Below are 10,181 nucleotides of genomic sequence, written 5' to 3'. Positions count from 1 at the left end.
GTGTCAGGTGTGCACTGGAGCTATGAGGAGACCAAGACTTTCCTGGCAATTTTGAGTGAGTCTCCTTTCTCTGAAAAGCTCCGGACTTGTCACCAGAACCGCCAGGTGTACCGGGCCATAGCAGAGCGGCTGAGGGCACGGGGCTTCCTGCGGACACTGGAGCAATGTCGCTACAGGGTCAAAAACCTCCTACGAAATTACCGGAAGGCCACGAGCAGCCACCCACCGGGAACCTGTCCTTTCTACGAGGCGCTGGAGGCCCTGGTGAGGGCTCGGACAGCCATCAGAGCCACAGAGGGTTCAGGAGAGGCTGTGGCAGTCCCCAGGCTGGGGGATAGTGACGCAGAGGTGGAGGAGCAGGAGGAAGGGGGCTGGGGGCCCGAGGAAACAGCAGAAGACTGTAATGGTGATGAGCTGGCCACTGACGAGTCCGCCCAGGGGCCTAGGATTCCAGGGGCCCCGGCTCTGTTCCACAGTCGTGTTGGTAAGAACACAGGGCTTTTGTCAGATCCAGATTCCAGCCCGCCTGCTCGCCAGACCTCTGTCTCCTGAGTTCAGGGCACAGAAGTCTGGATCAGTGCTCCTGGATCAAGCGCTCAGTTCCTTAGGTCATCCTTAAACCCCTGCTCTTTTCTTTTATGATCAGTTTTCCTTGTATAAGTTTTCTTAGTTATAGAAACAAACACTTTTAAAATCCTAAGGGATCTTAAAGAGCTAATTGGGCATTCCCCAAAGTGTGTCACTGGTTGAGTGAGGATATGACAGATGTTGCGTTGTGTGAGTGAACTTTTAATGTGTGTGATTTCACAGATAGTAAATTTAGGTAAAGAAAGATAGCGAAATATTTAACAGATAGAGCAGAAATCATGACAGTATAAAGTCTGAATGATCAATGTTGGAGAAACACTCAAACATTGTAAAAGTGGAAACACTGAAGCCTAAGAGACAAAGCGTCTTATTTCAAAATTCACAGTGAAGCAAGGGCAGAGTCAGGATCAGAGCCCAGGGTTCCAGCCTCTTATGTGGTGTTCCCTCCAGCACTCTGCTTCCCTGGCTGCATCATTAACCTGCAGAGGAACTGATAACAGACCACTTCCTTTTCCTTTCGCACAAGGGCATCCTCAATTGGACTCTATTGCAAGATTATTTGAAGTCCATTTATGTCTTTAGGGAGTCTTAGTTCCCATCTTTGTTAAAAGGAAAATTCATAAAAGTAAGAGTATATGTATTGAATGGATACATAGAGTCTCTTGGTAATCCACTTATAGGCCTTTCCCTGAACCAGACAGCTGAAGCCAGGGGAGTGGGGTCACCTGCTATATAATATGGCCACCTAAGTCCTCCCCTTCAGCCAAGACTCTTACGTGTTAATAGACTCTCTTAGAAGGGGGTGGGGGTGGGAAGCTCTGGCATAGCCCTGAGAAGCAAGGGTATATTCTTTGTTGGTGCCTCAGGCACCTGGACAATTTCTGAGGTCCTTGTGTTCTAGGCATTTAGCAGGTGACCCTGATACCTGATGACCTAAGCAAGTTTCATTTAAGTCACAATTCTGAACTCTTTACTCCTGACAGCAGGTGTGCACTGGGGCTATGAGGAGACCAAGGCCTTCCTGACCATTCTCAGTGAGTCCTCATTCTCTGAAAAGCTTCGCACCTGTCACCAGAACAGTCAGGTGTACCGGGCCATTGCAGAGCGGCTGTGTGCACAGGGCTTCTTGCGGACACTGGAGCAGTGTCGCTACAGATTCAAAAACCTTCTTCGAAGCTACCGAAAAGCCAAGAGCAGCCACCCACCAGGAACATGCCCCTTCTACGAGGAGCTGGACTCACTGGTTAGGGCTCGGACTGCGGTCAGAGCCATGGGGACCATCAGGGAGGCAGCAGGTCTCCCTATGTCTGGGCAGAGCAGTACTGAAGCTGATGACCAGGAGGCCTGGGATGAGATGGCAGATGAAGATTCCATCAAACCTCCAACTCCATGTCCTAAAACTCCAGACACTGGTAAGCCTGTAGTAACTGGATGTCCATAAAATCTGCAAGCACTCGGACAGAGTGAGGGAGTCAGGCTCATTAACTTGTCTTAGAACTACAATGGAGAATGGAATCAGATAGGAAAAGGATTTGTGCTTTGCTTAGATTATCCAGTCTCTAGCTTAGTGTAATCCCCCAAATGAGATAAGCAATCAGGTCTAGATTTTACTGGGATTCATTTGGGCAATTACACAGTTTATCCAGTTTCATATGATGTAAGATATACTGATTGTATTTGAAGAAGGAGGTGTTTATTATCAAAAAGTGGGATAGGGGAGTTGGTTGGGGAGACTCACCGCCTGTCTGTTTGGCTAGGGCTCATGGCTCCCAAACTCTTCCTCAGCTTTGCAGGTCAGAAATGCGTGTATACTCCAAAACTTGATCAATTTCATGTTAGCCACATTTATAAGATGTGAGATACAAGATACAAATTCATGTTAGCCAAATTCACGAGACACAAAATACAGACATATAAATAGACACTAATGAACAAAAATCATTTCTGTCCATTCTTCCAGGTTTTGAGATGAGGCATGAGGATGAAGACCAGAGTTCAGAGCAGGATATTTTTGAGGATTTGCCTGGAGCTTTATCGAAATGTACTACAGAAATTGTTTGCCACCCTCATGACTGGGGAGAAGACAGTGAAAATGAAAATGAAGGCAAAGGACAGTGGGAAAATCCGTCACAGGAGCAGTGGGAAGAATATTCTTCTGAAGAGGATTTAGAAAAACTTATTGACCATCAAGGCCTGTACCTTGCAGGGAAACCCTACAAGTGTGACACATGTGTGAAAAGCTTCAGTCGGAGCTCTCACTTCATTGCCCACCAGCGGACACACACAGGCGAGAGGCCCTACAAATGTCTCAAATGTGGGAAAAACTTTAGCGACCGCTCCAACCTCAATACCCACCAGAGAATTCACTCTGGAGAGAAGCCCTACAGATGCCTCGAATGTGAGAAAAGCTTTAGCGACCACTCAAATCTTGTCACCCACCAGAGAATCCACACAGGGGAAAAGCCGTATAAATGTGGGGAATGTTGGAAAAGCTTCAACCAGAGCTCAAACCTTCTGAAACATCAGAGGATCCACTTAGGAGAAAATCCTGACCACTGTAGTGAGCCTGGGGAAAACTTTGGCCAAAGCCCATCCTTCAGTGCTCACTGGAGGAGCCTGACAGAGGCGACATCTCCTGAACAACCTCAAAGTGCCAGTAAGAACTTGAATTCATCTGGACCACATAGTACCAACTCAGGGGAGAAACTCTATCAGTGTTCTGAATGTGGAAGGACCTTTTCTAAGAGCTCTGCCCTCATTAGTCACCAAAGAATCCATACGGGAGAGAAACCATATGAATGTGCTGAATGTGGGAAAAGCTTCAGTAAGAGCTCCACACTGGCTAACCACCAGCGAACCCACACTGGGGAAAAGCCATATAAGTGTACAGACTGTGGAAAATGCTTCAGCGAGCGCTCCAAGCTCATCACACATCAGAGAGTGCACACAGGAGAGAAGCCCTACAAATGCCTTGAGTGTGGAAAATTCTTCCGTGACCGTTCTAACCTCATTACTCACCAGAGGATTCACACGGGAGAGAAGCCTTATAAGTGCAGAGAATGTGGGAAATGCTTTAACCAGAGCTCCAGCCTCATTATTCACCAGAGAATCCACACTGGGGAGAAACCCTACAAGTGCTTGGAGTGCGGCAAAGACTTCAACAATAGCTCCCACTTCAGTGCCCACCGGAGAACGCATGCAGGAGGAAAAACATCATAGGAGACAACTCCCTCCGTAACAAAAGAGATAAACGTGTATTTAAATTTCCCAAGATCATAAGATGTGTGGTAGAAACATTCCCAGTTTTTAAGTTTGGTGTATACCCAGGGAAGTTATCTTGATATAATCCAGGTCATTTGGAAGTGAATTACAAATGCTAAGGATCCAGACTTGAAGGCACTTTTCTTAAGTGTAATTTGTTTTTCTCCTGTAAAAAACACTTTCAGTCCTCAGGCTATCCTTACATTTGCTGTCATTTAAGGGCTTTATTAGTGTTTGAGCCAATCTGGCAATTTAGGGTATTAGAGGCAAATCAGTGGTCCTGAGTAGTGAGTGATTTCAAACCTTGCTCTGCCTTCACACTGTCCACACGTACACGCACCCCATTGGCATACATTGCAAATTCTCCCACATGGCAGTTTCCAGTTGAGGCGTATCTTCACAGGAGAACTTTGAAACACTGGTGAGAGAATGGCATAACTGAGAATTAGTGGCTTAGAGCAGGCCACTGTGAGCTCAGCAAAAAGTAGGAATAAATGACGTTTTACTAAACTGTTATTGTTAATAATAGCAAAAATAGCCAGTATTGAACATTTACTCTTCGGTAGGCTCTGTGCTAAGCAGTGTTTACACATCATCTCATTTAATCCTCACAGCAGCCTCAGGAGGTAGGTACTAATATTCTTCCCATTTCCCAGAAGAGAAGCGAGGCTTGGGAAGCTTAAGTAACTCGCTTGGGTCACACATCTGAAAATGGCAGAGGCAAGATTCAACCAGATCTGTCTCTCCAGAGCCTGAGGTGCTCTTACTGCCATACTGAATCCCTTTTCACATTAGGGTAGGTAACTCAAAACACTTTGTAGACCAAATTTCCTGTTAAAATTCCTTTATAAATTCTCCTTTTAAGAAATATGGAAACCTAGAATACCTAAAGATTAAAAGTCTTGAGATATTCTGAGCTCACAGTGTCCTTTGAGCAAGGATGAGCAATTACCAAAGCACTTGATGTGAATTTCCATCGTTATGATAATATGTGTGAGAGATCTAGGTAGGTGCAGATAGGGAAAAATATATAGCCAAAATGTTTCTTCCAATGAGCTACTGCTTTGGTTAAGGAAAGGGAGTCTAAGAATTTCCCTTTTCTCAGGGAGTCAGCTCTGCTTCTTGTGACCCTTGGCTGGATTGTAAGTAAATTAAACCCTACAGAAACATGGGCTTCCTCCCCAGTGTTCACTCATCCCTGTGTTTTTGCCTCCCTGGCTCTTGCCCTCTTGGCACGGCAGAAGCTTTGTTTCTGATCCCCATGCCAAGACTGAGGTGGAAGGGAGATGGAAGGAGTTGGTTTGTGTGTGGGACGTTACTGAGAGGATCTTGAATACGGTTCTACCTTCCAAGTTCATGGCACAGTTTTATCCTAAGCCATCTTGTCCCAGGCTTACCCCATGCTCTCTAAATGTTGGCCATTAAGACCAGCCTCCCACACAGACTAAAGGTTCACACAGAATGCTTTTCTTATTTTCAGCATTTTGGTGTCCAGAGTTTCTCCTTAGGAGGGTCTAAAAATGTTGACTGGGGACTTTGGTTTCCATAGGATTTTAAAGAAACATCCCTCTTCTGAATCTGCCTATGACATTGAGATGACATTCATACCCTGGTTATTTCGTGGACTTGGGAAGTACCTATCAGTGAATGTGATGGAACCTTTAAGAACAGAGCTCTCTTTCTGGTCTCATGAGAAGTCAGTGGAGAGGAAATTTGCACTCCCTTTCAGTGGAGCTCCTTAACATCTTCCTATGCTACCCAAGAACCAGCTCACCTGGGATCACTGCCTCTCGACTTCTTCCCAGCTTACCTTTTTTGGCTCACATTATCTCTGAGGGGCAGGGGTCGTGGGTGAGCCTTGGACTAGGACCAGTGGGTTGCTGGTAACTGCAGTAATTAGATGAAACAGGGAACCGTGTGAGCTGAGAGGAAGGATCCCATAAAAGGGTATAAGGGTTTCAGGGGAAGCACAGTGTTGTGAAGTAGTATGGACTCAAGGTGGGGCTGAGGACCTTAGCTTCCTAGCACTGTTGGGGTATAAAATGGGAGGAAGGGAGTAGCGGGAGCTGAGATTGGAGGGGTGCTGAGGCAGGGTCATGGAGGACCTCATGTCTCAGTGGAGCTTGGACACCAGGCCGAGGGTGACATGGTCAGAGGTGATTTGTCAAAATCTGCTGAATGGAACTTGGATATGCTGCAGTTAGGACGATTTCTTGGGACACTATTGTGATATTCCATTTAAAAGGGAAGGTCCGAACTAAAGCAGTGGTTACACTGAAAAGAAGGGGATGGATTTGAGAGGTTTCAGAGGCTGAATTGAAGACAGCAGAGGAAAGATAGAAGAACTTGGGTGACAGGGTAGAGTGTGTCATTGTTCACAGTAGGGAACACGAGGAGATGCAGTTGGGGCAAGAGGGCAGAAGGTTGTAAGTTTGGGTTGGGTGGGACATTTTGTACTTGACGTGTCTTAGGGACATCTGAGTGTGAATATGCAAAAGGCATTTGGATGTCTGGGCCAGAAGCTAGGGGGAGAAGATAGGACTAGAGAGTTATCTGTGTATGCATGGTAATCAAATTCATGAGAAAGAAAGTATGTTCAAGTCAGAAGTATTGGGCGTAGGACAGAATTTGAAAAGCACCAAGTATAGAGGAAGAGCCCTCTCAAAGGAGATCTAGACCACTGTCCACTCCCACCTCCTTCCACTCACTTCTATCTTTTGGACACTGCCTCTGTCACTGACGACACCTGAATTCTCAGTGTAGTCCTGCATCTTCTGGAACCTTCACTGTGGAAGCCATGCTGAGCTCTGCATAGAATTGAGATGGTAGCTTCTTTACCTCGAGTGTCACCTCTTGCCCTGCTCTTGGAAGTGTGGTTGTGTCTCATGTTTCCAGAGGTCAGTTTTGACGTTTATTACCTATCTCTCCTCTCTCTTAACTCAACTGTAGGTGCAGCCATGAAAGAGGGCAGCGTGGGCCAGGAGAGAAAACTTGGCCCAGGTGGACCCGCCCTCTCTGTTTACATGAGTCTACCTTTGGAAGAAGTCTCTTTCAGGTGGCTTTCGTGTTTGGAGCCCTACCCATCACTTTGCCAGGGTGCTCAGACATCCTCCAGCAGGTCTCTGCTGCTTGAATAAACTGACATTGGTTTTATACATCCTGAGCTTCATTACCATGTAACAGTTCTTTGGGAATAGATTCCTTGTGCAGAATGGGCAGACAGTTTCTTAGTCTGCGTGGCCACAGGCCGGATCCTGGTCATGGGACACCAAAGCACTGAATGCCACTGTGGGAGGGTGTTACGTGGGATCATCATCCCCTTATTTTATTTCTGTACCTTTCGCCCCCAGAAGGGCATTGGCTCCTCTAAGGTGACTAAAAGGCACCAAAAGGACTCTCATTCCACAGACTCCTCAGCCAGTAGACTCGAAGGGAGAGGCAGGGAAAGGTGGGGTCCAGTTTTTTCTTAGCCCTTGGCCTCAGCTGCTGAACTCAGGGTTATGGCTGCCTCAGCCTTATTGTTCCCCATAGCCCCCTTCCTGAAGCTACTGGGGTCTTGCCATGCTGAAATGCATAGCAGTCAGGACCCCTGAGTCCCCTGGGTTCTCTCTGCCTGTTCCGGGGTCCCCAGTGGGAATAGCTCTCCACCTTCAGGCTGCAGAAGAGAGTTTATATTTAGTCACTTCGTGGAGAAGAGTAACATCATTGGGAGACAGGGGTGCAGAAGTTCTGAAGTAAGGAAGGCAGCGTGGGCATCACAAGTGGTCTCACGTTACCCAGGCTGCCCTGTATCTTTGTGCTCCAGACTCTCCTAGGCCTGCTTCTTCATCACTCTGTTCACTCCATTTCATTTATGTTTTTACCACTGTATAGATGCAGATGACTTCCAGATCCATCTCCTGCCCTGGGCTCTCCTCTTAGGAGCCCAACTGGCAGCCAGCCATGCTTGGATGACTCCTGGGCCCCTCCAGCTACCGTATCCACCTGCTGCTGTCTTTGGCCTTTGGCCACCCATTTAGCATGTGCATTTACATACATACTCAGTGCCTCACAAATACTCCTTCACACAGCCTGAGAGCCTTACATGACTAACGGTGTTTTCCAGTTGAGCTGCAGTTACCCAGCTGCCTGGGAAGGCTTTATCTGAATGGAGCCGTACCTAAGTCAGAATTAGTCATGTGAAACATCCCATTACCTCAATTTTGATCCCACCCTCCATTTGGATGTTCCTTAGCCCTCGTCCTCTTAGTAGCAAACACCCGTGTTAAGTCCCTGCCACAGTCCACTACTGGAGCTACATATAGTGGGGTGTCAGGGAAGGCTTTGCAGGAGAGGTGGGGTTCAAGCTGGGCCTTGGGGGCTGGGGTCACACATTTTAGTCTTCCGCACTGCTTTCTCCTGGCTGTTTTCACACTCCCAACATTATTAGCACTAACATACCTGTAGCACCATTTCCCCCTCCTATTTTAGGTCAATCTGGAATTGCCTCCAAATGCACATTTTAGGGGGTTAAAGTCGCATTCTTCTCACCTCACTGTTACTTCAGTCACCCTACGTTGCAGCTGAACGACAACTTATTTCCCTCTGTTGCATCTCTGGTCCCTGTCAGGAACCACAGAAGGAACCTGTACCCCAGACCCCACCCTGTGCTGCTCAGAAGAAGAGGCAGAGAGCTTAAGAGGCCCCTCTTTTCAGTGCGCGGTTACTTCTCCCACTTCTCAAGGCTGAGAGCTTTCTTCTAAGCCACTTAAACCAAGAGCATCAGTTAAGGGCAAAATCCAATTAGAGATTTTGCCTAGACTCACTGTACAATGGAATAGGAATCCACATAGACATAAATTTTTAAATCAGGGCACAGTTAGTGATTCTCTGTGTAAGCGAAGATGATTGTCTCCCATTACATAATACTCATTCCTAAAGTCACATTTATTTTTCACATTTTTATTGTAGGAAAATACCCCATAACTGTGCCACACAGAGGGTGAGGGCTGTGGGAAGGAAGAATAAGAAGAGGAGCCTATCTCTAAGGCTGGTTCTGGATCAGTATTGCAGGCTCATCTGAGCCCAAGGAGAGGCGCCACAGGCAGGGGCTCACAGAGCCATTGTCACAGAACTCTCTTGAGCGTCACTGGGGCTCAAGGAGCCCTCCTTTGGTGCCAGGTGACAAACGTGACACAAAGGGGAAAAGGGCTCTTCTCCCTCTTCTCCCATAGAACACAGCTTAGCTTCAGGGTTTTGGGGAATTCATAGACTACAGAGTAGCTCCTGTGTACTTAGAGGCAGTGGAGACCAGCAGGAGGTGGGTCAAGGGGGTGCCCTGGAGATGGTGGTGAGAAGCTTCTTTGAAACCCTCTCTGCAAATCTCACCTGGGGGCCAGGGCAGAGGGATGCCTGTATAGACAGCGCCTAGAAGGAAAGACCTTGTTCATGACCACATGTGAGGTCTCCGACCCAACCCCACTCCTGAAGGTTCCCAGAAATCGATGGAGGAGGTGAGGCTAGCTGGGCTATAGGTCACCCTAAATCCCTCTGGGGCATCCTGGGAGAAAGAGAAAACACAGGTGTTATCTCAGGAACCTTTCTTGAACAACTGATATCTTAGGAAAACTAGATATTTGTGATTAATTTCGCTTTCCTCTTAGTGGCTATCGAATTAAAAATGGACTAAATTTTGGCCACCAGGAGGCTCAGAGATTTAAGGTCCAATTCTTAAAAACAACAGGCTCTTCATGGTTTGCAATTTGTGCATCAATCTCTGGCCTCAGTTTATCCGACTTTGTTTTCACTTCTTTTTTTAAAAATTTTCCTATGATTCTATATACATCTCTTAAAGCTAGTCAAATCCTGTTTGGGATGAAGTGATCTGATAATAATTTGTACTGATTAAACTGCCAAAAAAAAAAAATTTGTTTTGGATTCTTCTGGCATCTTCCTGGTTACACCAAATGCTTGGAGGAAGGGAGGAGGGGAAATTAACAAGACATAGTGAGGCTGTCAGGGAGGACCTGGGCCCAAGAGCTCACGTGCCTTGTGTTGGACTGGCATCTTCCTTTCACTGTTCTTTATGATTCTGCAGACATGGGTGGATGGATGTACACAACCCACGAGTCTTTGCCTTTTGCCCATAACAGATGGCTCCTCAGTCTGCTGGCCTTCTACATACATCTACTTTGATATGTCCCCACATTGAGGTATCTGGGACCCAAATAACGCAAGGATGATTATGGATGAAAAGAAAGGAAGGTATTCCCAAAGGGCTGATTCTTCTCTGACCCTTCTGATTTGCCTCGTAGTTCAGGAAGAGAGCTGACACTTTGTACTTGAGAAAGAGG

The 10,181-nt window shown here is 46.8% G+C and overlaps 1 protein-coding gene across 5 annotated transcripts in view; it reads left to right on the top strand.

Annotated features, from left to right (window-relative positions):
• Window positions 1-7,018, top strand: part of ZSCAN20 (zinc finger and SCAN domain containing 20) — a 21,541-nt gene extending 14,523 nt beyond the window's left edge. For all 5 annotated transcript variants that reach the window (XM_006924266.3, XM_015599034.2, XM_015599035.2 and 2 more), the window contains exons 7-8: window positions 1,572-2,000; window positions 2,549-7,018. In XM_006924266.3, the coding sequence (XP_006924328.1) occupies window positions 1,572-2,000; window positions 2,549-3,807 (1,688 nt within the window). In that variant the 3' untranslated portion in view covers window positions 3,808-7,018. The remainder of the gene's footprint in view (window positions 1-1,571; window positions 2,001-2,548) is intronic.
• The last annotated feature ends 3,163 nt before the right edge of the window (window positions 7,019-10,181 follow it).

Source organism: Pteropus alecto, unplaced genomic scaffold, assembly GCF_000325575.1.
Source record: "Pteropus alecto unplaced genomic scaffold, ASM32557v1 scaffold39, whole genome shotgun sequence".
NCBI lineage: Eukaryota > Metazoa > Chordata > Mammalia > Chiroptera > Pteropodidae > Pteropus > Pteropus alecto.
The sequence above is the reverse complement of the archived record's forward strand: the minus strand, read 5'-3'. Positions and strand labels throughout refer to the sequence as shown.